The 27,762-nt window shown below is 53.4% G+C and overlaps 1 protein-coding gene across 3 annotated transcripts; it reads right to left on the bottom strand.

Moving 5' to 3' along the window:
- Positions 1 to 145: 145 nt before the first annotated feature.
- On the bottom strand, positions 146 to 27,762 carry Sh2b2 (SH2B adaptor protein 2). 3 transcript variants are annotated; one of them, XM_032887001.1, is made up of 9 exons: positions 27,487 to 27,762; positions 14,793 to 15,526; positions 9,699 to 9,800; positions 7,623 to 7,714; positions 6,718 to 6,809; positions 6,462 to 6,629; positions 4,601 to 4,809; positions 1,653 to 1,824; positions 146 to 1,145 (listed from the first exon to the last, which is right to left on the bottom strand). In XM_032887001.1, the coding sequence occupies exons 2-9, from the start codon at positions 15,498 to 15,500 to the stop codon at positions 823 to 825; spliced, it is 1,866 nt and encodes a 621-aa protein (XP_032742892.1). In that variant the 5' UTR covers positions 15,501 to 15,526; positions 27,487 to 27,762; the 3' UTR covers positions 146 to 822. The 3 variants fall into 3 exon arrangements, with proteins under 3 accessions (XP_032742892.1, XP_032742893.1, XP_032742894.1); XM_032887002.1 differs by having other exon boundaries at positions 6,462 to 6,626; positions 27,487 to 27,585; XM_032887003.1 differs by lacking the exon at positions 9,699 to 9,800 and having other exon boundaries at positions 27,487 to 27,585.

The following is a 27,762-nucleotide window of genomic DNA, read 5'->3' as shown; positions in this document are numbered from 1 at the left end:
AACTGACTCCCTGAGTCCTACACCTGCCTCCCCTAAGATCTGGGGCTTAGCAAGCCGGCCACTGTGTGGCAATTCCAGATCGCAGGGAAACCACTTCCTTCCCAGTGGTGACAGCACAGTAGAATGACCACAGGAGAGCAGGGGGTAGTCCCTAAAACAGGCTCTTTAATAATGTTTGTCTTCACTGAAGAGCTTGGCTTTTCCCCCCAGCGTTGGGCTGGGGCTGGTGGGCGTGACAGGCTGTCCTAGGCTAGGCGGACCACAGCCTGGTGGGCTATTGGAGTATGTGACCCAACATTGGTGGGCAGGGCCTGAGGTCGTTAGGAATCAGTGGGTAAGCCTTCATGGGCTTGATAGACGTGGCTTGCTACCCTCGAGCAAAGCAGGCAGCCAGTGGGTTGGCCATGATGCCACTGTAGGAGTAACCAACCAACAGTAGCCAGGGCCTGAAGTCACCAGATGTGGTTAGTTGTCAGTGAGCTGCCTGTCGTGGATACGATGGACCGATAGAAATAGCTGCTGGTGGGCGTGGCCAACCACCAGTGGGCGGGGCGTGAAATCATTGGAGGGCTATCATGGGTTTGATCGACCATGGACTTAGCCTTGGCCTGCCACACACGGTCATAATGGGCCCCTGGGGTTTGAAGTGGCTAGGCTGGCCATCTGTCTTGGCCATGCTAGACCATGGATAGGTGTGTCTAGCCATTTGTTAGGTGTTGTTGACCGTCATGAGCTAGCCAGGCTGTGGGTGGGCAGGACAGACAGCAGGTGTTTGTGGCCTGCTGTGTTGTGCGTGACACCCGTGGGTAATAGGCATGGCAGCTAGTAAAAGGAGTACTGATTCTCCACAGCGCGAGTGCGGCCCAGCGTGGCATCTGCGGGCTCCTCAGTGGCTCCGGAGGCAGCCTCTAGCAGGTGCTCTGTGCTGTTGCTGCGACTGCGCGCACTGAGTGGCCCCTCGGCTGGGCGTGGGGGCACGGACGTAGCAGAGGATGATGAACCGGATGACGACGATGCTCCAGCGCCATTGGAGGGTGAAGTGGGTGGGCAGGTGGCCGTGGCCAGGCTGGAGAAGTAGTGCTGGCCAGCCGGCTCCGTCCAGCAGGCCGGGACCGGGGCTGCAGTGTTGGGCGCTGGTCCTGGATCTGCAATGAGAGGGCGTGTTGGCCAGCATCCAGTCCTGGGTACCTGAATTTGATGCTCCAAAGAGGGCCAGTGTTCAGACAGGCATGGGGAATCCAGGGAGGGATGGTGTGGTCCAGACCTTATGATCCAGAGCTTGCGGGAAGTCAGGTGACATTGTACAAACCTACATGTCTTTCTAGGGTAGCTAGGCACCCCACCAATACAAGCCTCAAAAGCTGGGCACTACATTCTAACCTTACAGAGCTTACGGAATCCACCCAGAATGTCCAAGTGAAGGGTTTTGAGACCTGGGTCTAACATATCCCATGGTCTTTATGTCACTGTGTTGCAGAGAATGGTCTTGAACTCTTGACCTCCCTGCCTTTACCTCCAGAGGGCTGGGATTACAGGAGTGAACCACCACACCCAGTTTAGAAGGTGCTGGGTATCAAGCCCAGGTTTCGAGCATACTAGGCAAACCTTCTGTAACCTGAGCCATATTCCTGGCTCCGGATGCGGTGTCTTACCAGGAGGTGGACCTTGGGCACGCACGTAGCTTCGTAGGGTGATGTCAGCGGACCCTCCTGACTCCAGGGGAATGGGGTGGGTGTGGAAGTGTCGAAGCATGTCAAACACCGACTGGAACCACAGGTGCTGGACATGACACTGGCCGTGACCATTCAGAGAAAGGCGAAGGTGCTGTGGGCATAGATGGAATGGTCAGTGGCGGGGTCCTGGGCCAGCTACCTGCTTGGCGAGTGCCGTTGGCCATTGCTGGAGGACTATGCATCAGCTCCATTGACTCTGTGGGACTGTGTCATCCTTAGGGGTGCTCACACTGAGCCTTATCTGAAGGAGGGTCGCTCCTGTGGTAGGCATTGGAGATGGGCACAGTAGAACAAGAACTTATGGGTGCAGACATCTGTCCTCACATTAGAATCTTCTTTCCTGGGGCTGGAGAGACGGCTCCGTGGTTAAGAGCGCCTGCTGCTCTCCCAGAGGTCCTGAGTTCAAATCCCAGCAACCACATGGTGGCTCACAACCATCTATAATGGGTTCTGATGCCCTCTTCTGGTGTGTCTGAAGACAGGGACAGTGTACTTATATATAACAAATAAATATTAAAAAAAAAAAGAATCTTCCTTCCTTCCTTCCTTCCTTCCTTCCTGTTTTTTTTTTCCAGACAGGGTTTTTCTGTGTAGCACTGGCTATTCTGGAACTCTGTAGACTAGGCTTGCCTCACAGAGATCTGCCTGCCTCTGCCTCCCGAGTGCTGGGATTAAAGGCATGTGCCGTGTGCCACCTGGTGAGTCAGTCTTTCTTTCTCTCTCTCTCTTTCTTTCTTTCTTTCTTTCTTTCTTTCTTTCAAAGATTTATTTATTTTATGTATGTGAGTACACTGTATTGTAGCTGTCTTCAGTCACACCAGAAGAGAACATTGGACCCCATTACAGATGGTTGGGAGCCACCATATGGGTGCTGGGAATTGAACTCAGGACCTCTGGAAGAGCAGTCAGTGCTCTTAACCTCTGAGCCATCTCTCCAGCCCCCAATCTTTCTTTTTGAATATTTGTTTTGTCTTGAAGCGAGGGTCTCATGTAGCCCAGAGGTCTGGAGTGACATAGTAGGTGCCTCTTAGCAATGACTGGCTCCTCTCTGGGTCTCTGAGATTACCTGGGGTACAGGCCTCAGTGTAAGGAGCCTTAGACCTGTGGTCTTTAGTAGTGTCAGCCCCACTTATCCCATCCGAGACAATAGCAGCCCGGCTAGAAGAGAGTGAAGGTTAAAGGTCATCTCCTTTAACCTGCACTGCTCCCGTCCTGAGACACTGGTGGACAGGACACCATCCTAGCTCCAAACTTGGACATATGTAAGTGAGATCAAGCCCTCCAGGGTTAGCAGTGCTGGCTGAGATGTCAATTACCAGCCACCAGGAATGACACGGTCTAGTTGTCAGAGGGATTGGCAGGGTGGTGTCCCTAGGGAGACTCAGCCTTGTCCACACTTACACAGCTAGGCCAGCGCCGCCAACAGTAGGCCCAAGGGATGCTGGCCCGAGGGATGCTGGCAGTCCAGTTGGAAGTGAGGGTGGCTGTGGTCTTCATCTGTAGGTCAGGGGCAGGGCCCTGCCAGGGAATGATACCCTGGAAAGATCTGAGCTGTGTCTGTTTTCTTACTGGAAACATGGAGGCGGGCCCGGTGATTCCTGCCCATTCCTGCCGCACTCATTTACTTATTTATTTGGTTGTTTATTTCTGTGTGTTCAAATGTTCGAGTGTCATACCGCAGTTTGGAGGTCAGAGGGCAACTTGTAAGAGTCAGGTCTTGGGCTGGAGGGATGGCTCAGTGGTTAAGGGCACTGATTGCTATTGCAGAGGTCCTGAGTTCAAATCCCAGCAACCACATGGTGGCTCACACCCATCTATAATGGGATCCAATGCCCTCATCTGGTGTGCGTGAAGACAGCTACAGTGTACTCATATACATTAAATAAATAAATAAACCTTAAAAAAAAAAAAGTCAGGTCTCTCCTTCCATCATGAAGGTCCTGGGGATCAAACTAAGGTCATAAAGCTTGGCTGCAAGTGCCTCTACCTGGTAAGCCTTCTTGCCAGCCCCTTATTTTTTTTTTTTTCCGGAGCTGGGGACCGAACCCAGGGCCTTGCGCTTGCTAGGCAAGCGCTCTACCACTGAGCTAAATCCCCAACCCTGCCAGCCCCTTATTTTATTTTGTTTTGTTTTGTTTTGTTTTATTTATTGAGACAGGATCTCATGTAACACAGGCTGGTGTTAGAGTCAATATGTGGCCAAACCTGGTCCTTGTCTCTATTACCTGGGAGCTGGGATCACAGGCGTAGAACACTAGGTCCCCATTTGGGGATTTTATTGTTGGAGATTTTGTTATGGATATTTTACATAGAGTGTGAGCGTCAGGGCTGGGAGAAAATGGTTCCTCAGAAGAAAGTAAATACCCAGTGTAGGCAGAGGCCGCGCACGGAAGAAGCACCTGGTCTTTGGATTTTGTTTTTGATTTTTGAGACAGGTTTTCTCCATGTAGCCCTGGCTGTCCTGGAACTGTGTAGACCAGGCTGGCCTCAAACTCAGAGATCCACCTCTGCCTCCCAAGTGCTAGGGTTAAAGCCGTGTGCCACCACTCCACCCAGCTTGGTCTTTAGATTTTTAGACAAGGTCTTCCTATGTAGCCCAACCTGGTTTCACACTCACAGCAATACTCCTGCCTCCGTTTCTGAAGCGCTGGGACTACAGGCATTCACATCTGGCTGCAAAGGTAACTTTGTAACTTCTCAGACAGAATTGGTTTTGAGTGGGCTTGGTCACCAGCAGATATTGACGAGCCTTAGGACCTATGCCATCTTAATCCACCTCCCCCAGGACAGGCTGCTGTCCCCTGCCACCCCCACCACACACACACACACACACACACACACACACACACACACACACACACACTTGCCTTGGCCTTGCCCTGGAAGTTGAAGGTCAGCACACACTCTCCAGGCCGAGTCTCGCTTTGGCGGATCACAAAGAGGCCATGACTCCGAGGCCCACCAGCCAGCACCAGCTGGGCGGCCTTCACCCGGGACAGTGTCCCATGGAACCAGGGGTAGTCGGAGAGTTCCAGCTCAGCCTCAGCATCGGGGTCCAGCTCAGCTCCTTCATCCCCTGGGTTGGTTGTGATAGCACAGGGACACAACAAGGTCAGAAGGAAGACACATAAGTTAGTGACGACGGGAGAGCATCCTGTTGGTTTGGGTGAACTGCCGTTTGAATAGCATCAGATCTAGGCTGAGAGCTGACTGACTGTCACTAGTTAACCTTGAGGTAAACTGAGGCATAGGGAAGGGGCGCTCGCAAGTCAGCAACAAAACCTGAGAAGAAGCCACTCTCTTCCCCACGCTGGTTCCATTGTATCCTGTTTTATTTTACTTGTTTGTGGTCTATGTAGGTGCCTGTGTGTGTGCACCTGTGTGTGGGTGCCAGGAAATGCTGGGAATTACTCTGGAAGAGCAATGACCACCATTAGCCAGGGGTTACTTCTTCAGATCTTTTTCTTTGAGAGAGGGTATCTTACAGCCTAGGCTGACCTCTAACTTGCCGTCACATAGCCAGGGGTGACCTTGAACTCCTGCCTCTACAACCCAAATGCCAGGGTTACAGGCTTGTGCCACCAATCTGCCTTCTGTGCCTTTATCTATATGAGCACATCCCCCCACCCCACGTCTGTCTCTTTCTCTGTCTTCCTTTTGCAATATCTCACTATGTTGCTGCAGGATACACAATCGCACTGTGAACCCGAGATTGCTATTAACCAGAAGGAAACAAAACAAAACAATAACAAACACGATTTCTAGTTGTGGCTGGTGCACCTCAGCCCTTAGCCCACACCTTTAATCCCAAACAATGAAGGTAACATCAGTTTGTACAAGGAAGCAGCCATGTTTGAAAATGGTGTCTAATTGAGTGGCAGGCAAAGTGATGAATCAGAGAAAGATTTGACAGAACAGGATCCGCCTAACTCTCTCACAAGAGAGAAGAGAGGCTACTTAACGGAGAGCAGCACAGAGACAGGTGGCAAAGAACAAATTAGACCCAGGTGAAGACAGAACGATCCAGAGAGTGGGAAGGAGCCAGACGATTAGAGCAGATTGCCAGGCTTAGTGTGAGGTCAGGCAGAACAATTCAGTCAGAGGCTGAGAGAGGAGACAGATAGAATCAGTTAGTGTAGAGAGGGGTTTTGAGCCAGGAGAGCTGAGTTGATCAGCCAGCAAGAGTTCAGAAAGAACTTGGAAGGAGTGACTTTTCTCAGCAGCGAGTCCCAGAGGCTTGAAAATATTCTAGGCCTGGATAAGACTGTGCGGAGGCTAGAAGCTTACAGGCCTAGGTCTAGGTTAGCAGATGAGGCAGTACGCCTCTGAGACTGCAATCACCTCAGGTGAATAAAAGTTACGTTTGCACTATGTAGCCCAGGCTAGCCTTGAACCCATGTAGATCTTCTTGTTTCAGCCTCCCAAGTGCTGGGATTATAGGTGTGTGCTACCATCCCCAGGTCTGTGACTCTGTAAAAAGCAGGCACAGTGGGAAAGGCCAGGTGCTCATACTGGCTTAGAAAACCAGAACCGGGTTGGGGATTTAGCTCAGTGGTAGAGCGCTTGCCTAGCAAGCGCAAGGCCCTGGGTTCGGTCCCCAGCTCCGAAAAAAAGAAAAAAGAAAAGAAAAAAAGAAAACCAGAACCACCATCAACACAATTGGCTAAAATATCACCACTTCTGAGGCTCCACATAGGTCCTTGTAGGGGGAGGGGACCCCAATGGTACCTGTGTTATTGCTCTCACTGGCACCACCTGAAGACTCCAGGGTTTGCAGAAAAGTCTCCAGGGGGACGTGAGCCAGGGACTCTCCCACGGTGTCACGAGCTCGGCCATGTGGAGCTGTAACCACAGCACCCACTGCTGTCATCGTCTCTGGGGGTCGGGGCATGTCTGCTGCAGGGGAAGTAGGCGGGGGAAGCATGTCTCTCATCCACCTCCAACACCGTCCCCCAGAACTCCAGCCAGCTCTCCCCCCTCCTACCTTCTGTCAGGAGCTCACAGCTGCAGGAGGTCACGCGGCTGGCCAGACAGCCTCCCCGGGCACAAGACAGCCCTGTGTCTTCCTCACTGTCCCTGTGGGGAAGGCACAACATAGCTTGCCACAGAGCCTGGGCTGGGACAGCAAGTTCTGTCCCGTCCCTCACCCTCTCTGACCACGGTGTGAGTGACCGACGGCGAGTCCACTGTGAACGTAGTGTTCCCTGAGGTTGCGGTTTGTTCCTGAGGTCTCATGCATACCAGTGGGGGACAGTGTGGTGATCGGTGGAGCTCAGGCAGCCCCTGTGATGCCCTCCCAGGTCTAAATTCCACAGAGAGAGGTCTGACCCCTACGGGAAAGTCTCTGGAACAGGCAGCCATCAGAGTAACAGGGGAGTGATTGACAAGCACTCTGGGGATGAGGTCTGTAAAGCCCCCAGGACCCAACTGAGCTTTATTCAAATGGATCTGTCCCTGCCTCCAACTCCATCCTATTAAAGAAATGGCTACCAAGTGCTCCCCCAGGGTTATCTCCCCTGGACAGTGGAGTCACTCTCTTCCTGTCTACAACTGACCAGAAGTGCCAACCATGACACCAACGATGATGCCACAGAGCTCCCAGCGTACCAGCTTCATCAAAATCCAACTCTTTTCTATAAAAATGATGCATATGCGTGTGTGCCTATGGGCGGACAGGTGCATGTGAGCAATTTTTCATGTAGCCCAGGCTAGCTTTGAACTAGCTATGTAGCTGAGGATGACCCTGGACTCCTGATCTTTCTGCCCATCTTAGGAAAAACTGCTCTTCCTTAGTTCCTGCCCTTACTGGTAGCCTGCTCTCTGGGTAGGAAAGGACAAGGCACCCCTCCACCTCTCCAGCCGCCATCTTCCGGCCTCCAGAATACTCACCCAGGATCCACACAGCCTTGGATGTCAGCCACCCACGAGTGCTTCTGTAGTGAGTCTATCGTCTCCAGAATGTACTCCGCTCCGTTCTCCACCTGGATGAGAGTGGCCCTGGTGAAACCTCTCCAACTGCAGGGTGAGGGAGCTCAGCACCCCAGGACCAATGAGCAGAAGGGTTTGCATAGCTTTGCCCACCCCTATGCTAGGTCTCACAGGTACAGCCTAAAGCCATATAGGGGAGGAGATGCAGGCTCTGGAGGCCCTGGGACAGGAGACCTAGCACGCTCAACCCACGCCCCGACATCCCAGAAACCATTCAAGGCAAGAGGGGAGGCCAGCTGGCCCATCAGAGTTGAGGGGATCCCAGGCCTTAGTGACTGAGAGCCTGTTGCCGTGGCCATGTGGTGGCCACTGCTCTTTGTGCCTTGTCTGTTGAGTTCCTAGCAGCCCCATGAGAGTTGTATGTATAATCGTTATTTTATAGACGAGAAGCCTGATGCTCAGAGAGACAGAACAACTTGCTTAAAAGTTCCACGGCGGGCTGGAGAGATGGCTCAGCGGTTAAGAGCACTGACTGCTCTTTCAAAGGTCCTGAGTTCAAATCCCAGCAACCATATGGTGGCTCACAACCATCTGTAATGAGATCTGATGCCCTCTTCTGGTGTGTCTGAAGACAGCTACAGTGTACTTATAAATAAATAAATCTTAAAAAAAAAAAGTTCCACGGCAGCCAGCAGCAGCACTGAGATTTGAACCCACGACCGTCGGTTGCCCAGTTCTTCCGTTCTTTGTTCCCCATGCTGTGCACGCTCTCAAAATGTAGTACTGGGCTAAGAGGACCCCAAGCGCCTCCTCTTTTTGACAGGGAAATAGGTGCGCAGTGGGGCTGGCAGGGGAGTCCTTCTGCTTCAGGGGTGCCTGAGGACCACCCGGCAGCTGAGAATACCAGATAGACAGGGGCTGTGTCCCCAGCTGCCAGTCTTGAGGGGACAACTGAGGACAGAGAGTTGGCACACGTTAACCCAATGAATAAAAGTTGTGGCTTTACAAACACACGCTCAGTAAGGCTTGCCAAAGATGCTGGGGGCTCTGACCAGCTTTAAGTGGGAGGAGCTGGCCTCCTGGAGGGGACTCGGATCCGTCAGGAAGTCCTGACCACAACCCTAGCAGCTTGGACCCATGTCCTCAGCAGCCCCCACAGGCCACCCCAGTGCTATGGGCCTGGAGAAAGGACAGAAGGCTCCCAGACCCACTGGGGTGCCTCTCACCCATTTTGTGTCTTTGTACCCTCTGTAGGGACCAGGGCCATTCCCACACTCCACTTGCCTGTACAGACATTTGCATAACTTCAACAAGCTGGCCACCAGTGCGAGGTGGGAGTGTCTGGCTCCAGAGGGAAAGGAGGGGGAGGCGGCCCTAATGACCTTTACTCAGACCCAAGAAGAAATAGGGACCAGAGCTGAGCTGGGGACATGTTTCAGTGGGTGAAGGTGCCTGGTGCCGGGCTCCAAAAGCTGGGTTTGAATCCCAGAAGGGGAGAGTTCTCTCAGCTGACTCCAGGCACACAAACATGCAAATAAGTGTAGCCAGGGCGGTGGTGGTGCACAGCTATAATCCCAGCACTCAGGAGCGGGAGGCGGGCAGATCTCTGTGAGTTCGAGGCCAGCCTGGCCTACAGAGAGAGTTCGAGGTCAGCCAGGGCTACACAGAGAAACAGTGTCTTAAAATATCAAAAATAAAATAAAATAATAAAACAAATATAAGATATATATATATATATCTTATATTTGATTTTAGAGCCTGGAGACATTGAAGGAGAGGGCAAGATATATATATATATATATATATATATATATAGATAGAGAGAGAGAGAGAAATGGATGGAAAGAGACCCAGGTGGCCAACCATCAACCATGTTGCTCTACCCCAGCGATGGACACCTGTCCTGGGATCGTATCATGGGAACTCCTTCCTTATTCCCCCTTTGATGGTCTGGCTTGCACCCCTGGAATGAGCTCAAGCTGGGTAGGGCTGTGGTCCAAGTCAACTACAGACCTTGAGGCTGCAGCATGGTCTCACCTTGAGCACAAATGTGTTGTCCTTCTCAGGCATTTCCAGGGGCATGGTGGTTCGGACCTCGATGATGGCCGACAGGGGGATGCTGACCTTGGGTCTGGAAGCCTGGGAGGCCAGAGGACAGGACAGTGAGAGGAACACTTTGGAGGCCCTAGAAGATGTCTGCATTTCCCGCCCCACTTCCCTGCATGTGTGCCTCACGGGAGCCAACACTGCCAAGGCCATGCTCGTGGGAATGTGTCACTAGCCCCATTTTAGAGCCTGAGACATTGAAGGAGAGGGCAAGAGTCCCTCCTCCCACGGTCACAGCAAGTTAGAGATGAAAGGGTGTCCAGCTGCTGAACCCCAGCCCTGCGACCTGAGAGTGCTCTCTAGCCTGCCCACCCGGTGCGCATGCTACCAGGCCTGCGCTACCTACCTAGCCTGCCTACCCAGTGTGCCTGCTTCATGAGGCTTTCCTTCCTCTTCTTTCCTCTCTCTTCCTTTCTTTTTCTTTTCCCTTTGGCACTGGGAATTTTGCCCAGGATATCATGCAGCGTAGCAAGTGCTCTACCACGGAGCCCCGCCGCAGGGTCTCAATCTGTGGCACAGGCTGACCCAGAATTCACTATGTAGCACAGGTTGGCATGAACTCGGAGCAATCCTTCCTGAGTTTCCTGAGTTTCGGGGATTATACAAGTAGAGTACCGCAGTTATCATTAAAAAATGTGAGGTAGGGGTTGGGGATTTAGTTCAGTGGTAGAGCGTTTGCCTAGGAATAGCAAGGCCCTGGGTTCGGTCCCCAGCTCCGAAAAAAAGAACCAAAAAAAAAAAAAAGTGAGGTACTGTATCAAATGAAGAAAGCTGAGGGGGGTGTGGGGAACTGGCGCTGGAGGTTTAGCCACATCAGTGTAGACAGCCCCTGCCTAGAATCCCCCAGTGAGGGGCTGGGGGCGTGGCTCAGTGGTAGAGCCCCTGCCTAGAATCCCCCAGTGAGGGGCTGGGGGCGTGGCTCAGTGGTAGAGCCCCTGCCTAGAATCCCCCAGTGAGGAGCTGGGGGCATGGCTCAGTGGTAGAGCACCTGCCTAGAATCCCCCAGTGAGGAGCTGGGGGCGTGGCTCAGTGGTAGAGCCCTTGCCTAGCAAGCATGAAGTCCTGGATTATACCCCAGCACGAGGGATAGGGGACAACTACAACTACATCAGGACAGACGGCCTCAGACATTAGGCTGAGAGAAGGAACACAGCACCTCCAGCCAGTAGGGGCTCAGCTGACGGCGCCATTGTAAACCTGTCCGATGTTGGCCAGCCCTAGTCACAGGCTGGTGTGAAGATGAGATCAGCTGAGACTGTCAGTCACTGCTATAAGCCCAGCCTGGGCCCGCTGGACAGTGTCCAGGGTGGCCAAGAATTCCCAAGCACCAGATATGAGGCCCTTCCCTTTCCTCCTCAGAAAGTCCCTGTCCCAGAGCCCAAGTCCTGCCGGGAATGTCAGCCTCAGGCCAGTCTGGGGAGGTTAAGGGGAAGAAGCCAGGAACTGTGGGGCCGAGCATGAGCATAAAGGAGCCTTCACAGAATGATCCTCCTAAGGAACCCTGCTGAAGCCCCTGGTTTAACCCATAATGGCGGCATTGGAATGCTAGTTCCCTCCTATCCATTCCTGGAGACAGACCACACCCAGCTCCGACACCCCTGCTGAGGTGGGAGCTAAGCTCCAGAACATCTTACCCAAAGCAGGAAGCCAACTTATTCTGGGAGCCATGTCCCCCTCCACCACTCACTAGGGAACTCAGAAGCGCTCGACCACTGAGCCACGCCCCCAGCCCCTCACTGGGGGATTCTAGGCAGGGGCTCTACCACTGAGCCACGCCCCCAGTCCCTCACTGGGGGATTCTAGGCAGGGGCTCAACCACTGAGCCACGCCCCCAGCCCCTCACTGGGGGATTCTAGGCAGGGGCTCTACCACTGAGCCACAATCCCAGAGCCACAATCCCACTCACTTCGGAAAGTCTCCAACTTTACCTGCCTCTCCCTATATCTACCTCAGTTACCTTAATTCACTTAGTTCCTGTCGCCTGCTGACTGCTTTCTGCAGTCCAAGTTTCTCTGCCTTGGGGACCCAGAAGCTTCCCCTGTGAAAGTTTCTAACCAGCCTGAGTACTTTCCTGGTGATTGCCCCAAAGGCAGAGGGCTAGTTTTAATGCTCTTTGGGTGCTGTAAGAGGACTTGGGGTTCAGTCACTGATACTGGCATAGGTGAGGTTACAGGAAGCTGGAGATCTGAGTTGAGCAGAGACATCAAGAGATAGGGAAGAAACGTGAAGGCCTCAGGTACACCCTGAACCTGCAGACTGAAGCTCCCAAAGCCTCAGGTACAGCCAGCTCTGATGGACCAGAGAGATCTGGATTGGTATGTGGGTATCAGAAGCAGTGCACTGATACAGTGGGGAAACCCATCCTAAGCCCTCACTAAGTGCTAGCAGGGGCTCTACCACTGAACCACGCCCCCAGCCCCTCACTGGGGGATTCTAGGCAGGTGCTCTACCACTGAGCCACGCCCCCAGGCCCTCACTGGGGATTCTAGGCAGGGGCTCTACCACTGAGCCACGCCCCCAGCCCCTCACTGGGGGATTCTAGGAGGGGTTTGCTCCCTAAAGGTTCATGGCCTGGTGGTTTGATTCCCAATATGGTGTATTGCAAGATGGGGTGGGAAGAGAGAAAAACTAAGAGCCTGTCATGGCTCCGTTGGGAGAGGAGCCTAACATCAGAAGCACCGGGTTCCATCCCCAGCACCATGTAACCCGGGTGTGGTGATAAATGCCTATACACCAGCACTCGGGGGATGAAAAGCAGGAGAATTAAAAGTTCAAGGTCATCTATGACTACATGAGTTGTTCAAGGCCTGCGTGGGCTACATGAGAGCCAGTCTCAACAAATATCAACAAAAGGGCTGGTGAGAAAGGGGTTTGCCAGCAAGCCTAATGACCTGATTTCATCCTCAAGACCCACGTGGTGAAAGCGTGAATTGGCTCCCACAAGTCGTCAGCTGACCTCCATGTTTATCGCCCCCTGAACAACAAATCAATGTTTAAAAACTTTTTTTTTTTCAGTTGGTGGACCCTTTAAGAGGTAGGGCCTAGTGGAAGCCCGGTGATCATTGGAGCTGCTACGTTGGGAGGAGATTAATGTAGTTATTAATGTAGAGAACCTGATTAGTTATCTGACCAGAAAGGGTTCTTATAAAGTGACGTCACTCTAGATTGACCTCTGCCCTACTGTGAGAAGCCAAGTGGACCTTCACGGAGGTAGAATAGACAGCTTCCAGACCTTGGACGTGTGGTTCCTATAATCCATCTACACTGATCTCTGTCTCTCTCTCTCTCTCTGTCTCTCTCTCTCTCTCTCTCTCTCTCTCTCTCTCTGTCTCTCTCTCTCTCTCTCTCTCTCTCTCTCTCTCCAAGGCTGGCCTTGAAGTTGTTATATAGTCAGGGAAGACATTGAACTCCTGATTCTTCCACCTCTACCTTCCCAATGCTAGGATTATAGGTATACCTCCAAGCCCAATTTCCTCCTTCCTTCCTTCCTTCCTTCCTTCCTTCCTTCCTTCCTTCCCTTCCCCTTCCTTCCCTTCCCTTCCCTTCCCTTCCCTTCCCTTTCCTTTCCTTTCCTCTCCTTTTTTTAAAAGTACACTCTCTGGACTGTAGTATTTTGCTATAGCAACAGAAGATGGCTAACACGCTCTAGAGTGATCCACACTTGTACGGTCTCTCCTGTGCTATTCTGAGAGCCTGAAGCAAGGGCAGGGCTGGGGGCCTGTTAGTCTTAAAGTTAAGAAAGGAAGAGCTCAGTGATCCCTCGGGGACTCTTCTGCCCGCAGTGAAGCCAGGGACTCTGTGGGGATCAATGGAAAGATGGAGAGGGTACCAGCTGCTGTCCTCTCCCCCAGGGTCACAAGCACAGCTATTTAGAGGGCAGCAGCTGGAGCTGCCACTCAAAGCCAGAGACGGGGAAACCTCGGGCCTCTGCCCCTGCCCTTTGGGTGACCCTAGGCCAGCCATTCCTCACCAGGCTTTGGTCTATGTTTGTAGCCTTGCTTTAGTGGCATTTTCTCAGGTTGGGTATGGGTTAAAAGTCCTGTGGGAAATCTGGGGGTATTGGGACTTGGGATGAGATCTCTTCATTAGCGTGCTCTAGGAGTGGCCCCTGGCTTTTCCCTTTGGGCAGCTCTCTCTCCTGCACCTTGAGGGGAAGCCCAGAGGGCAAACTCCCAATAAACACACAAGGTGTCTAGGAGGTCGCTGGGGAGACTGATCCCTGGGGTGGTCAGGTCTTGGGTGTTACCGGCTGCCACGCTAGTTTTCAAGGGACTCTACCGGTCGCTTTTCATTCTGGCGACCGTCTATGCGGTGATGTATAATTAGCCCCTATCTGCCACCCACTGTCAGTGTGACTTCAGGCAGGCTCCTCTGCATAGACTGTTGGCTTCTTTCCAGGCAGAGTCTTGTGTAGCTCTAACTAGCTTTCAACATGCTCTGTAGTTGAGGATAAACTTGAACTTATGATCCCCCTGTTTCCAAGTGCACGACCACCACTCTGGCAGTATGTGGTGCTGGGTCTGGAACTCGGGGCTTCAGGAGTCTAGGAAAGCACTCTACCTACTGAGCTACACGCTCAGTCTCTGAACTTTTCAATCAAGGTTCATTGGCCTCCCTGGAGCAGGCCCCAAGCTTCCCTGTCCCCTACCACAGTGGAACTTTGACTGGCAATAAAGGCAGGGGCAGTGTACTCCAAGTGGCAATCAAGATGCTGGTAGCTGGCAAAACCCCTCTGTCTCTTGATAGGAAGGAGGGGCCACTGGGCAGGGCTCAGCTGGAGCCTGGCACAGCTCGCAGATTTCTGATTGCCATGGAGCAGGACACAGGCCTCTAGGGGACATGGCTGAAAGTACCTTGTTTCTCCCTGACTTCAGATGCTACATTACAAAAACCTGTCAATCAGATCGAGCCACATAATCCCCAAACCAAGTCCTAGGGACCCACCTGAGGCTCCCATAGACTGCAGGTCAACGGGCCCCCAAGAGGGATGGGAAGATTGTTGGCAACATGCACCAAGATACACACCTTGGGTGGCACGAAGAACTCCAGGCGGAAGCGCTCTCCAGCCACAGCCCTTCGGAGGAGCAGGCGACATTTCTGCCACTGTGCTGTACCCCCAGGGCCGGAGGCCGCATCATCTGCCACCATGAAGCGCAGTGCGCCCTCGCGCTGGATGTCCACTAACTCCACTTTGGCTGCCAGGGTTCGTGCCAGCCGCAGACGTCGCGTCCACTTGTCACGAGGCTCGGACACAGGCTCGGTGGTTTTCGGGGTGGCCCCACCATCGGGCTCTGGGGATGCGCGCCGGTGCCATAGGTCGCGCACTCCGTCCACTACACACAGGCTCATGTTTCGCAGTGAGAAGCCTTTGCGGACACGGGCCTTGGTAGCCACGTGAGCAGACACATCTTCGGAGCTGCGAGAGTGGCCATAGGTTGCAGTCTTGAGCGCCGAGGTCACCGAGGTCACCGCAGGCTCGGGTTCCATGGTGTCAGCTGCTGTCCCCAGCACGCGGCGCACTTCCTCGCTGAAGACTGCCAAGAAGTTGGCTGCAAAGTGGCGGGAGAACGAGGTCCCAGCGTCAGGCGTGTCGTAGGTCGGGTTGTCCCGAAGGAAGCGGCAGAACTTGTGAGCGAAGTCCACAGCAGCTACCTGAGCGTGCAGCTCGCAGAATTGCCTCCAGTCGGGGACTGGGGCGGGGGCGGCTGCCGAGCCGGGGGTGGCACCATTCATGGCTTTGGTCCCATGGCAGCCTCGGACTGAGAGGAAAAAAGTTGGTAAGTGCTTATTCTTCCTTCCTTCCTTCCTTCCTTCCTTCCTTCCTTCCTTCCTTCCTCCTCTCTCTCTCTTCTTTCTTTCTTTCCTTTTCTTTCTTTCTCTTCTCTCTCTCTCTCTTTCTTCCTTTCCTTCCTCCCTCCTCCTCCTCCTCCTCTCTCTCCTCTCTCTCTCTCTCTCTCTCTCTCTCTCTCTCTCTCTCTCTCTCATTCAACAGAGTCTCATGTAGCCCAGACTAGCCCCTTAGACTCCCTATGTGACAGAGGATGGCCTTAAATTTCTGATCTTCCTGCTCCCACATCTCATGTGCTGGGATGCCAAGTGTGTGCCACCACCCACAGTTAAAATGACTTTGAATCCTCTGGTCAGTGCTCCTCGTCACAGGGCTCCCTGGGGAGGCTCCACCACAGGGGCTGTATACACACATGTGCCAACCTGCTGAGGCTGGAGGTGCAGGCTGCCGCCAACTAGTGTGCACGTGATAGATGCAGAGGTAGCAGTGTGTGTGTGTGTGTGTATGTGTGTGTGTGTGTGTGTGTGTGTGTGTGTGTGTGTGTGAGAGAGAGAGAGAGAGAGAGAGAGAGAGAGAGAGAGAGAGAGAGAGTCCTAACCAGAACTCCTGTGGATCCCCAGGTCATTCATTTTGGTCAAGGAGGCTGAGGGGACAGACATCTACAAATGGTGCCCCATGAGTTTTGGGTAACCCCTCCAAGGTCCCCAAGCCCTGGAGAAAAGGGGGTTAGATTATCTGGAGCCGGAGTCACAGGCAGTCGTGAGCTGCTGTGTGGGTGCTGGGAGCCTAACTCATTCCTCTCCAGGAGCAACAAGTGTTCTTAACCTCCGAGCCATCTCAGGCGTGCCCCTGGGGATCCCATCTCAATCACCTTCTCACCCTTCCTCTGGCTGGCCGGACCCGAGCTGTTTGTGCCGTCCCTTCCTCCCGCCATGTTCTGTCTGAGCAAGGAACTAAGGAGCCAGCTGACCCTTAACCCCTGAAACTGTGAACCCCAATAAGTCCTCTCTCCCTCATGTTGCTCCTGGGTACCTGTTACAGTGACAAGAACCTTACACTAGGAGCTTTACCTCAGCTCTTCCTGACCCTGGGACTTAGGGGTCATCTTCCCATATGACTCCAAGATGACCATTTTTTCTTATTGGTGTTAAGACCCCATCTCCTTAGGACCCCTTTCCCCCCCTTTTCATGGTAGCTTGCCTGTTGTTCCTTCCAGAACTCCCATCCCCACTGGACCAATCCAGAAATCCCAGCTGTCTCTTCATTCCAGCTTCTTCCACTTTGTTGCTAGGCAACCCCATCTTTTTTACCACTTAGAATGGGTAAACTGCAGAGTGCGTGTCAGGTAGTCATCTGGGGGACTTATTTCCTGTCCCCTGTTGTGGTCAACATCCCTGGGAACACAACCTGCCACTTCTGCCCCCTCATTCGTTTCCTTTCTTCCGTTGTACCCAGTTCCTCCTTGCTGCATATTACTCAATGGCTCTACCACTGAGCCACACCCTTAGCCCCTCACTGGGGATTCTAGGCAGTGGCTCTACCACTGGGCTTCCCAGCCCTTCCATCCATTTTCCTTTGGTAACTTTGACCTTAAGTTAGTGAAGAAAAAAAAAAAAAGGAAACTAAACTAAGTAGGGAGATACAGGCCCTGCTGGTGACCCCCCTGAGAGGCCAGTTTCCTGTGGAGCATCGAGGGGCAGCACCTGTCCCTCTGTAGAGACTCAGGCTCTCACCTGTCCTCACAGGATCTCTTTGGCTCTGGGCCTGCCTCTGCCCCACAGCCCTTGGGAACCCCACCTGAGATTTCCCCTGGCATTCAAGCCCTATAATTAAACTCTAGGTAAAAATAGCTGTTCGACTTCTTGACAACACCAGTGGAGCCTCAGGGCCAGAGGGCACAAGGGAATCCCCTCCCTCCCTAGGCCACAGCAGCCGCCCTTTAAGTACAGGATCCAACCAGGGCCTGAGAAATGTGACCGGTTTCTCACCTATAGATAGGACAAAGGTGGCGCCACGGAAGGAGCAATGACTTTGGTGAGACTTTTGGAAATCAGAGGGCAGTGTGCGAAGTCCGTGAAGGTGGAGAGAGGTGGGCGCTGGGTCCTCATGAGCATCACGGATGCCTGACCCTTACTCTACCCTGTTTCCCAACTCCTAGTCATCCTTCCATAATGAAACTTCTTCCTCTAGGAAGCCTTCCTTGATTTCCTCTGTCCGGGCTGGCACAAGTGTCTCTTCTAAGCTTCCACGAGTGTCCCTCTAGCAAGCTACCACTTGTGCTGTGCTCTGTGCCTGCTTTTAAGTCTATCTCTCCAGCTGGCACAGGGTGTCCTTGTGGGCGGAAGGAAGGCCTGAGTCATATCTCAGGTTCCTGTCACTCACTCTTTTCCCTGGAAGTAGGGACTGTACCTGCCAGGCCACCACCACCACCACCACTATGACCTCCAAGAAGGATGGAGGGACTCACTGCTAAACTCACGAGGGGCCTGGGGTTGGGGATTTAGCTCAGCTGCAGAGCGATTGCCTAGCAAAGCGCTTAAAGGCCCTGGGTTCGGTCCCCAGTCTCGAAGGAAAAAACAAAAACAAAAAAACAAACAAAAAAAACCCAAAAACTCACGAGGGTCTGCCCCAAGTCCATGCACTTACCCAGCAGGGCATCTCCTACTCTGCGTGATGGCATGGGTGAGCATGGTCGGAAGGCTAATTATGGGCCTGTGTGGAGGCTGCTAGGAGGTCAGCCCCAGCACTGGGTTTTAGGCTTCCCTTTGTCCTTTCTGCTGGCTCTGAAAGCCTTTGAAGGGAGAAGGAACAGAGTCATGGAGGACAGGGCCTACGTAGGGCCCGACCCAAGCCAGGTGGAAATCGGACTCCGCCAAGATTCTGAGAGGTGCATTGTGTCCTAAGCAGGAGACTGGCTGGGTCTTTCCTGCCCTCTCTTCTCCAACCCCACCGGCAGGCCAGCAGCTTATGGGCCAGTATAGCTGTCTTGTATCCCAGGCTACAGAGAACAGGGGAAGCAGGGTGTGGTGGCACCTGATTATAAGCCTAGCTTTAGGGTGGTGGGTCTTAGAGGAGACAGTTGTGCCAGCCTGGGCGGCATGTGCCTGTAAGCTTAGCATTAGGAGGGTGAGGCAGGAGGGTTGGAAGTCTTAGGTTACTCCAAGCTAATAGAAAATTCCAGACCAGCTTAGGCAAGATTTGATCTCAAATGCAATCAAAAGAAAGAAACATGGGGTTGGGGATTTAGCTCAGTGGTAGAGCAGCTTGCCTAAATCTTTAAAAAAAAAAAAAAAGTGCAAGGCCCTGGGTTCCAGACCTCAGCTCCGGGGGGGGGGGTGGGGGGGAAGAAAGAAAGAAAGAAACAAATGTATCAAGAGAGGCCAATACATCCTCTACCTAGTTATAGACAGGGAGTCCAGAACTCACACACGGGAAAGACACAGGAAGACACTGCAGACCGATGGACCCACACAAGGAAGTGCTACTCCCGACAGCCCTTGGGGCCGGATCCGGGAGGAAATGAAGTTCTTGACCTCGGCTGACCTTACATAATTCTGAGCTTCACTTGGAGAAGGAAAGGCTCACCCTTCCCTAAAAGGACAGACGGCTCAGGTAGTAAACATCATAGCCACAGCAGTCACTGTCCCCATCTTCTCTGGCCAGGAAGGTTTCCCACTCACTGTGGAGATCAGCAGTGTGTGACAATCAGTGTGCAGATGATCGTGGGTTCACACAGTGGGAAAGCGGGCCAGAGAGCAGGGTACTGGAAGCAGGGTGGACGATGTCATCCTGTCCCCACTAGGGACTGGCTTAGAAGGTTCATGAATTAAAGCCCCTTGGCCTTGGTCTCTTGCCCCTCCTAGCTCTGCCTGGATTGCTTTTCTCCTTGGCCTTCAGGTGTATAGAACCTTCTATTTTAGTTTTACACGTGTGTGTGTGTGTTGTGTGTGTGCGTGCGCATGCGCATGCGCATGCCTGCATCACAACCTATGTGTGGAAGTCAGAGCCCAGTCTATGGGGGTTGGTTCTCTCCTTCCATTGTGTGGGTTCTAAGGGTTGATCACAGGTTGTCAGGCTTAGTTACCTTTACCTACTGAGTCATCTTACCGGCCCCATCATGGGTGTGTGTGTGTGTGTGTGTGTGTGTGTGTGTGTGTGTGTGTGTGTGTGGTACAGGACAACCATACCCTCCCCCCTCACTCCCCTTACTTCATTGAGACAGGATTCTCTCATTGCGCTCAGTGGTAGGCTGGTAGCCAGCCAGACCCACGGCCCGCTGCAGTGGGGTCAGAGTGCATATGGCCACATTCAGCCTTGGGGATTAGAACTCATGCTTTCAAAGCCAGTGCTCTTACCCACTCCCGAGCCGCTAACCCTGCCTTTTCCTGGAAGTTTCTGTACTAGACAGGAATTCACATGTCCTTGTGGCCTGTGACCTCTGGTGTCTGTGGTTATATCCCAACGCTCCTCCTGCAGCACCTGGTGCTAGAAGAAGCTTAGTGACTCAGCCCTGGGAGGAGTGTGCTCCATCCTGGCCCAATACCCCATTCCCCGGAGCCTTGGTTTCTCTATCAGTGTAACAGAGGGCTGGAGCAGGGGCTGGGTGAGCTATGGAAGTACACTTGATGGACATTGAAGACCAGCTGCCACCCAACGAGGACCTGGGACAGGTAAGGAATGAAAACATCCCGAGCTCTTTGGGCAGAGATAGACAAAGCCTACTAGACCGGGGTTGGGGGGGTGGGAGGGTGGGGAGTCGGGGGATGGTAGGTCCCTAGGTACTAGAAAGGTCCAGCATCTGCCACACTTCACTACAATTGGGTCTGTCTGATCTTAGCTCCCCTAACTAGCTCCTCAGCCTGGAAAGAACGTTGCTTTTATTGTTTTTAAAAGTCTCTTACGTACTTGAGGCTGGTCTCGAACTCATTATATTGCCGACAAGGACCTTGATCTCTTGTCTTCAAGGCTCCTGCAGTACGGGGATTACAGGTGTGCAGTATCAGGTTGGGAGGGAAACCAGATCTTCATGCATGCCAGGCAGGCACCCCACCGTTCAGCTATCCCCAGAGCTTTTTGGCTTTGTTGTTGTTCTTAAGTGGGATGGGGCTTTGGAGGGGTCGCGAGAGCAGGGCAGGGACAGCTTGACTAAGATCCCCCCTGCTCATGGTCTTTCAAAGCCACTGCCTTGACTAACCTCAAGGCCAGACACTCAGACAGAGTCACTGCGCAGACAGGGCAGCAGAGGGGGTGGACGGCTTTCCGGTAGTAAAAATAGCGCTGACAATAGGAAAAGGGAGGGAAAAAAGCCCGTCTTCAACCCCCGCCAGCAGTGAGCAGTTCCGGACCCCAAGGCCTGGTCATTCCTTAAAATATTGATGAGGCCGCCTTGCCGCTCCGAGCTAATGGGCAGAGCACTAATCGATCCTGGGCTCGGTGGGCGGGGAGACGCGGCGGCCCCGCCCCCTGCCCAGGAGGCTCGGGTTTCTGGGAAACCCTTGCTGTGGTGACAACAGTCTCCCTCTGGTACCCTCTTGGCTCAGGAGTCGACAGATACTCCCGGGAGGGGAAGGGTGAGGAGTCTGAGGTCCCTCAGGGTGCAATCTACTGGCTACTAGGGGGGCCCACGTGTGATGTGCGATACGGTAGCCAGGAGGGATGCAGGCAACATTAGGCAAGATGGCCCTTAGTTTGTGCGGGACCACCAACAGCATGAGAGGAAGAGATGGCCAGAATGAATGGTCATCTGTTTTTGGTGAGACAGCGTCCTTTTAATGAGCCATTTAATGACACTCCTCCCCTTCAAAACACAAGAACAGTCTACCGTCATTCACACAGGACTTCCCTGGATCCTGGTCCAGCCACGATCGCTCATGTCCTCCCTTTCCAGTAGTGCCCTGGTTTGCCTGGTGCCACTCGGCCTCCCAATGACGGCAGAGGCTCATTCAGCTTCCGGTGGCTCCGGCTCCATGTATCTCTCTCCACGCAGCCCACCCACATTCCTGCAGGCCAGAGTGGTGCCCAACGGCAACGTTAGGTACCCGAGCATTGCTTCTCGGGGCTACCCGACCTCTTGGCCGGCACCACATGTACACAGCAGGATCTGAACCAGAGCCTCATGCTAGAGGGAGGATGTGGCTGGAATTTCCCATCCTTTCCCACCCACGATGCTGGCTTTGGGAAGAAGTCAGCTTGACTTGAACCTGCTGGGACCATAGACAATAAGAGTCTACAGGAGCTGGTGGATAGAGGGCTTGCCTAGCACACATAAAATTCCGGGTTCCATCCCTAGCATTGCCTATACAGGCAAGGCGGTGCACATCTGTAATGCCAGCTCACAGAAGGTGGAGAAAGAAGAACCAGGAGTTCAAGGCTGTGCAGGGCAACAGAAAACCCTCCCTTGCCTCCAAAGAAAAAATAGTATTAGCTGCTGCTTTAAGGTGTGTACTGGGGGGTCTCTCAGCGCCATGCTTCCCTCCGAGCACCCAGAGATTTCTTCCCAACCAAGGAATGCACCTGTTAGACAGTCTAGGACACTCTCTTGTCTCTCAGAGAACTAACTGAAGCACTTCTCTCCATGCACATTGGGGTGGTGAAGAGGCCAGATGGAGTAGGTCTGTCAGAATCCCAGCTTCTCTGCCTCCTAGCATGTGGCCTGCACCCCTGCTGGGGCCTCCACTTCCCCATCCCCTAGACGGAGGGTGAGAGCATGCTAACCTCACACAGAGCCATGTGTGGTGCATGCCTGTAATCCCAGCGCGGGGGAGGCAGAAGTAGAAGGTTCATGAGTTCAAGGCCAGCCATTCTTAGCAACATAACAAGTTGAAAGCCAGTCCAGTTTACATGAGACTCTGTCTCCATAACAAGTAAGCAGGGAGGGTGAGGTGGCTCAGGGGTAAAGGCGCTTGCCGCCAAGCCTGACAGCCCGAGTTTGGGGCCCAAATGGTGGAAGAAGAAAACTGACTCTCCTGAGTTGCTCTCTGACCAACACATCTGGCGTTGCACATACATACACGTGGAAAATGAACAATGTAATTTTTAAAATTAAAAGTAAATAAGAGGGGGCTGGAGAGATGGCTCAGGGGTTAGGAGCACTGACTGCTCTTCCGGAGGTCCTGAGTTCAAATCCCAGCAACCACATGGTGGCTCACAACCATCTGTAATGGGATCCGACGCCCTCTTCTGGTGTGTCTGAAGACAGCTGCAGTGTACTTATACACATGAAATAAATAAATCTAAAAAGAAAAAAGTAGTGTACAAATACATGGCAGGTAAAATACCCAAACACATAAAATAAAATTTAATTTAAAAAAAGTTAATAAGAATTAAAAAGTAGTAAGTCCCTTCTCTTGCTTGAGCAAAACAAGGCACCTAGCTACAGACACTTCTCCCCTGGTCTCTCTGTTTCCTGATGCTCTCCACTCAAATCTCTATAAATTGAGGGTCCACAGTTGTCTCCCACATGTGACTGGGCTACCTTTCGCCTACAGCATCTTCCCTATAACAGAGGAACAAAGGAAGGCCTCGCCCACTACCCTAGATGAAGAAATGGGGTTCTGGGGAGGGAGGACCCAGACTCTCCTCTACTGGATTTGTACAAGTCCACACCCCCTTAGTGTAACAGACACCCCGTGTGGGGACCCAGAATGCAGAAGGAGGCGAGTTCCAGGCCTGTCCCATCCTATAGCTCGGATTCCCAGAAGAAATTCTTTCAGGGGCACAGAAGGGGGACCCAGCACTTGCTTTTTGGGAAAGAAGAGCAGGGGAACCCACGTCTGGGACCTGAAGGAAGCAGGGGTCTGGGGAGCAGGGTTGGGGACTGGGACCGCACACTAAGCTGGGTGGAGGATGTCTCAAAAGGCCGCTATATTTTTCCTCAGAATCACCCAGTGCTGGACAGCTCCCCAACACCCTGCTAAGCTGGCTGCAGCTGAACCAGCCCTCCTCATACCCTACCCTTGCTTTACTGGGGCTGGGGGTGGGGGCACTGCAGAGCAGAGGTGGCTCAGATCTGACTTGGGCTTAGGGCCTAGGGTTCAGGAGTCCCCCTCTTCCAGTATCACGTGATGCACTTGGAACTTGACCCAGCACCCCCAGACCTACAAGGTGTTCCTCTTTCCCTGCTACTCAGTGTGTGCACTTAAGCGTGTGTGCATTAGAGGTTGACACCAGGTGACTTCCTCAATCACTTGCTACCTCATGTTTTGTGAGGGGGGCCTGGTTGGCTGGCCAGCAAGCACCCAGGCATCCTCCAGTCTCAGATCTTAAAGGCATGCATATCAGTGTAAGGTTTCTGGGGGACGGATGTGCCTCAGTTCCTCATACATGTGGCGAGCACTGAAAGCCATCTCTCTAGCTGCTCTGTTGTGTTCGCTCGCTTTTCCTGACACACAGTCCGAGTGATCCCCGAGGCCTCCCTCCTGTGACCCCTTCAGTTCTGGGTGCTGCAGATGCAGACCCTTTCCGCTGATCTGCCTGCAGCCTACAGGGGACTGGAGAGCCCCTTCTCCTGGGTTGCCTCTACCCTGCTCTAGGCTAGGATAACACCTGTGGCTTGTGACCGTCTCCTCCACCAGACTGTGACTTCAGATGACTTGCTCCCTATCCTCAGAGGGCTTACCAGCATCTGCAGGGTTCACCCCCCAACCTACGTCCCTCAGAGGAAGAAAAACAGCATACTCCCACACAGCCATGCCCCTGTTTACTGTGCCCAGAAAGGTGTGGGCTTGAATTCAGGCTGAGGATATACTCGCTGTCCCTGGGGACAGAGCACAGCCATAAAAAGACGCAGTTAGGTGAGAGTGAGAGACTTCATTAGAAGCTGGGTTTGTGACAGCCCCTGTAACCCCACATGGACAGCCAAAGGCAGATGGCGAGGATCTGTCTAACTAAATCTCCCCTCATGGGGACTGCAGCCCGGAGGCTCACAGCACCTGAAAACCCTCCCTTGTACTTTACCAGGGCTCAGGGAACCACGCAAGAAGTAAGAATCAGCTTTAGGCATGGCAGCGCATGCCCCAGCGTTTAGGAGGTGGAGTTAAGAGCTCCAGGAGCCCAGCCTTGGTAAGAGAGAGAGATGGGGGCCATCCTGGCTTGCATGAGGCTATCTCAAAATAAGGACACCAACTGGTGGCAGCGTCGAACACCTTTGATTCCAGCACTCAGGAAGCAGAGGCAGGCAGATCTCCAGGAGTACTAGGACAGCCTGATCTACAAAGTGAGCTCCAGGATAGCCAGGGCTACAGAGAAAGACCCTGTCTCAAGAACAAAAACAAAACAAAAGAAAAAACCCAAGGGCTATTAAAATGACTTTGTAGGTCAAGATGCTTGTGGCCAAGTCTAGTGAGCCCAGTTCCATTCCCAGGACCCACATGATGGAAGGAGAGAGCTGCTTCCAAAGTTGCCTTCTGATGTCCACATGTGCCACAGCAGGGCACCCACGCAGCACACACAAACAAATGTTATAAAAATTTAAAAACAAAATCAGAGCTGAAGCTCTTGCCCGGGGGGAAGTGACTTGGAGGTCTCTGACGTGTGGGCTGAGTGACTTTGGGCAAACCATTCTACTTCCCCTAAATTTGTTTTGTGACAATGCTCAGAGCTTGGCATGGGTCATCTGAGATCAATTAAGCTAGCCCCTGGGAGGTAGAGACTCCACTGGCTGGATGGCCTTGCCTTCGTTAGGTACTGTGTGTGTGTGTGTGTGTGTCTGGGTGTGTGTGTGTGTGTGTCTGGGTGTGTGTGTGTGTGTGTCTGGGTGTGTGTTCCAAGCCCTCCTTGGGGACTCCTAGTAAGTAGGTAAGGGACTAAGAAACTTTGGAAAGTGTTTCATCACAACTGGGGGGTGGGGAGGGGCGGGGAGAAAGTGTGTTCTTTAACTCTCTGTTCCCCAGAACTGTTCAATTATGGGGCACCCACAGTCCTCACTACCAAGGTTCACACTTTCCAGGGAGTGTGTAGGCTCCTTACAGAGACAAAGGGGGTAACTGGTTCAAGAAAGCAGCAGCTGGCCAACTCTGGCTCTGAGGCCCTGCTCCTTAAACCGACTCTGCCTCAGGCTGGTAAAAGGCTCACTTAGCAGGGAGAGGGGTTCGCTACCTCACCCTGTAAGCTCACCCACTGGAACCCCACATAGAGGTGTAAAGAGAGACTGAAAAGTCCACAGAGCTGTTCTCTGATATTTGCATGTGCACGGAGCCATATGTGCCCACACACATCACACACACACACACACACACACACACACACACACACCACCACCACCACCACCACCACCACCACCACCACCACCACCAACAACAACAACAACAACAGTAATAATTTAAGAGTCAATTAAACACAGGCAGAAATCCTTCTGACTTCAAGGCCAGCTTGGTCTACAGAGAGAGCTTCAGGCCAGCCGGGCTACATAGTGAGACTATCTCAGCCACTACCATCACCACCACCACCAGCAGCAGCAGCAAGCAAACAAAACCATGAGGCCTCACACTAGCCTAATGCTTTTTGAAAGATTTTTTTTTTTCAAACGTCTTGGAAGCCAAAAGAGATATGGAAGAATATGATACAGTCTAGGGGCTTCAAATCCCCCATTCCCTATAGCCTCCCAGGGAAACCACATACCTAGGGCGACTGCCCAAGTATGAGGGGTGCTCTCTGAGTGGGACATTTCCATCAGGTCCCCTGGGAGAAACACCGTTTTATTTGGCACACAAGATTAATCAGCTCAGGGGGCAGAGGCCGTGTGGGTGAGATGTCTCAGTGGGTAATGACGACACTTGCTGTTTGGTCCCTAGAACCCATGTAAAGAAAGAACGAAAGAACTGACTCTAGAAAGTTGTCCTCTGACACACACACACACACACACACACACACACACACACACACACACACACACGCAAAATTTTTAAAAATCCACAAAGAGGCAGAGATGAAGTTCAACACTGGTCTGACAGCCCCACCCCCTGCATCACCTCGGGCGAACTAGACTCTGGTTTATTCTTGGTCACAGACTCTTTGGGGGATACCCTGTGACTCTCCGGTCACTGCAGAATTCTGACCTCAAAGACTCCACTTAGGGGACTAAGCGAAGGTGGAACGGTAGGAAAGCCCGGGCAGGTCCCAGCCTCTGCCTGGTTTCGGCCCGCAGCCCTGGCGCGGCTCCTACAAGCGCAGCTCACAGGTTCATCAATGGCCTAGGCCGAAGGGGCTGAATGGAGGGCACTAACCCGCCCCTTCTTAAAGGCGCCGGCCTGTCACCCTCGGCGATCCTCCTCTCAAAACCCGGGCTGCTCTGGCGCTCCAGAGTGGGCGGGTCACGAATGGTGGCCGTGGGTAAGAGGGCCTGGGCTTTAAGGGGTATCCTCACGGGGTAACTGTGGCTCCGCTGGGGTCTCTCTAGACCCCAGCGTGTAGCCATCACCCTCATGCTGGGTTGACCCACCTCCTCCCAGACCCGGGAAGAGACCTGAACGTCCCCTCCCCCCCAGCATCGGATCCCTTCCCGTAGAGGACCAGCTGCGCTCGCCCCTCCAACCAGCCAGGGTCCGATGAGGGGAAAGGGGCTCAGCTGCTCTGGAGGTGGCTTCTTCCCCCGCCCCAGCTTCCCGTTACTCTCCACCTCTCCTGGGCAGTGAGTCTGGGATCCGATCCCAGAGGGGTTCATCCCCTCTGTCGCGCGTCCTCCTCCCTCCCACCGGTGCACACAAAGACACGCTCGGACCCAGGCGCGTGCGGCCGCACTTCCTGGGGAGGCAGTGAGCACACACCCCACACACACACACACACACACACACACACACACACACACACACACACACACACACACACACACATAACCACACAATCACAATCACACTCACACACACGCCCTCGGGAACTGCTGGGCACCGGGTAAAGGAACGTTGGGACAGGGAGCTGAGGACAAGCAGGCCGTACCTACAGGCGCGCAGCTTCGGCCGCGCCGGCCGGGGCGCCGGAGAAGCGCTGCCCGGACCGCGGCCGGGATCCTCGGACCCGGTGGCGCATGGCCCTCCGGGCCGTAGCTCCGCCCTTGGTGGCCGGTGGTGGCGGCGGCGGCGGGGGCTGGCTCCCGCTTCCCTGGCCTGCAGTCTGCGAGGCTCGTGCGCTCTTAGCAGTCCCGGGGCGGCCCCCTTGAGGTTCTCTCCCTCTTTGGGATACGGAGCTCGGCGCGCTCTGATCCCAGACTCGCGC

Source organism: Rattus rattus, chromosome 16 (assembly GCF_011064425.1).
Source record: "Rattus rattus isolate New Zealand chromosome 16, Rrattus_CSIRO_v1, whole genome shotgun sequence".
Taxonomy (NCBI): domain Eukaryota; kingdom Metazoa; phylum Chordata; class Mammalia; order Rodentia; family Muridae; genus Rattus; species Rattus rattus.
The sequence above is the reverse complement of the archived record's forward strand: the minus strand, read 5'-3'. Positions and strand labels throughout refer to the sequence as shown.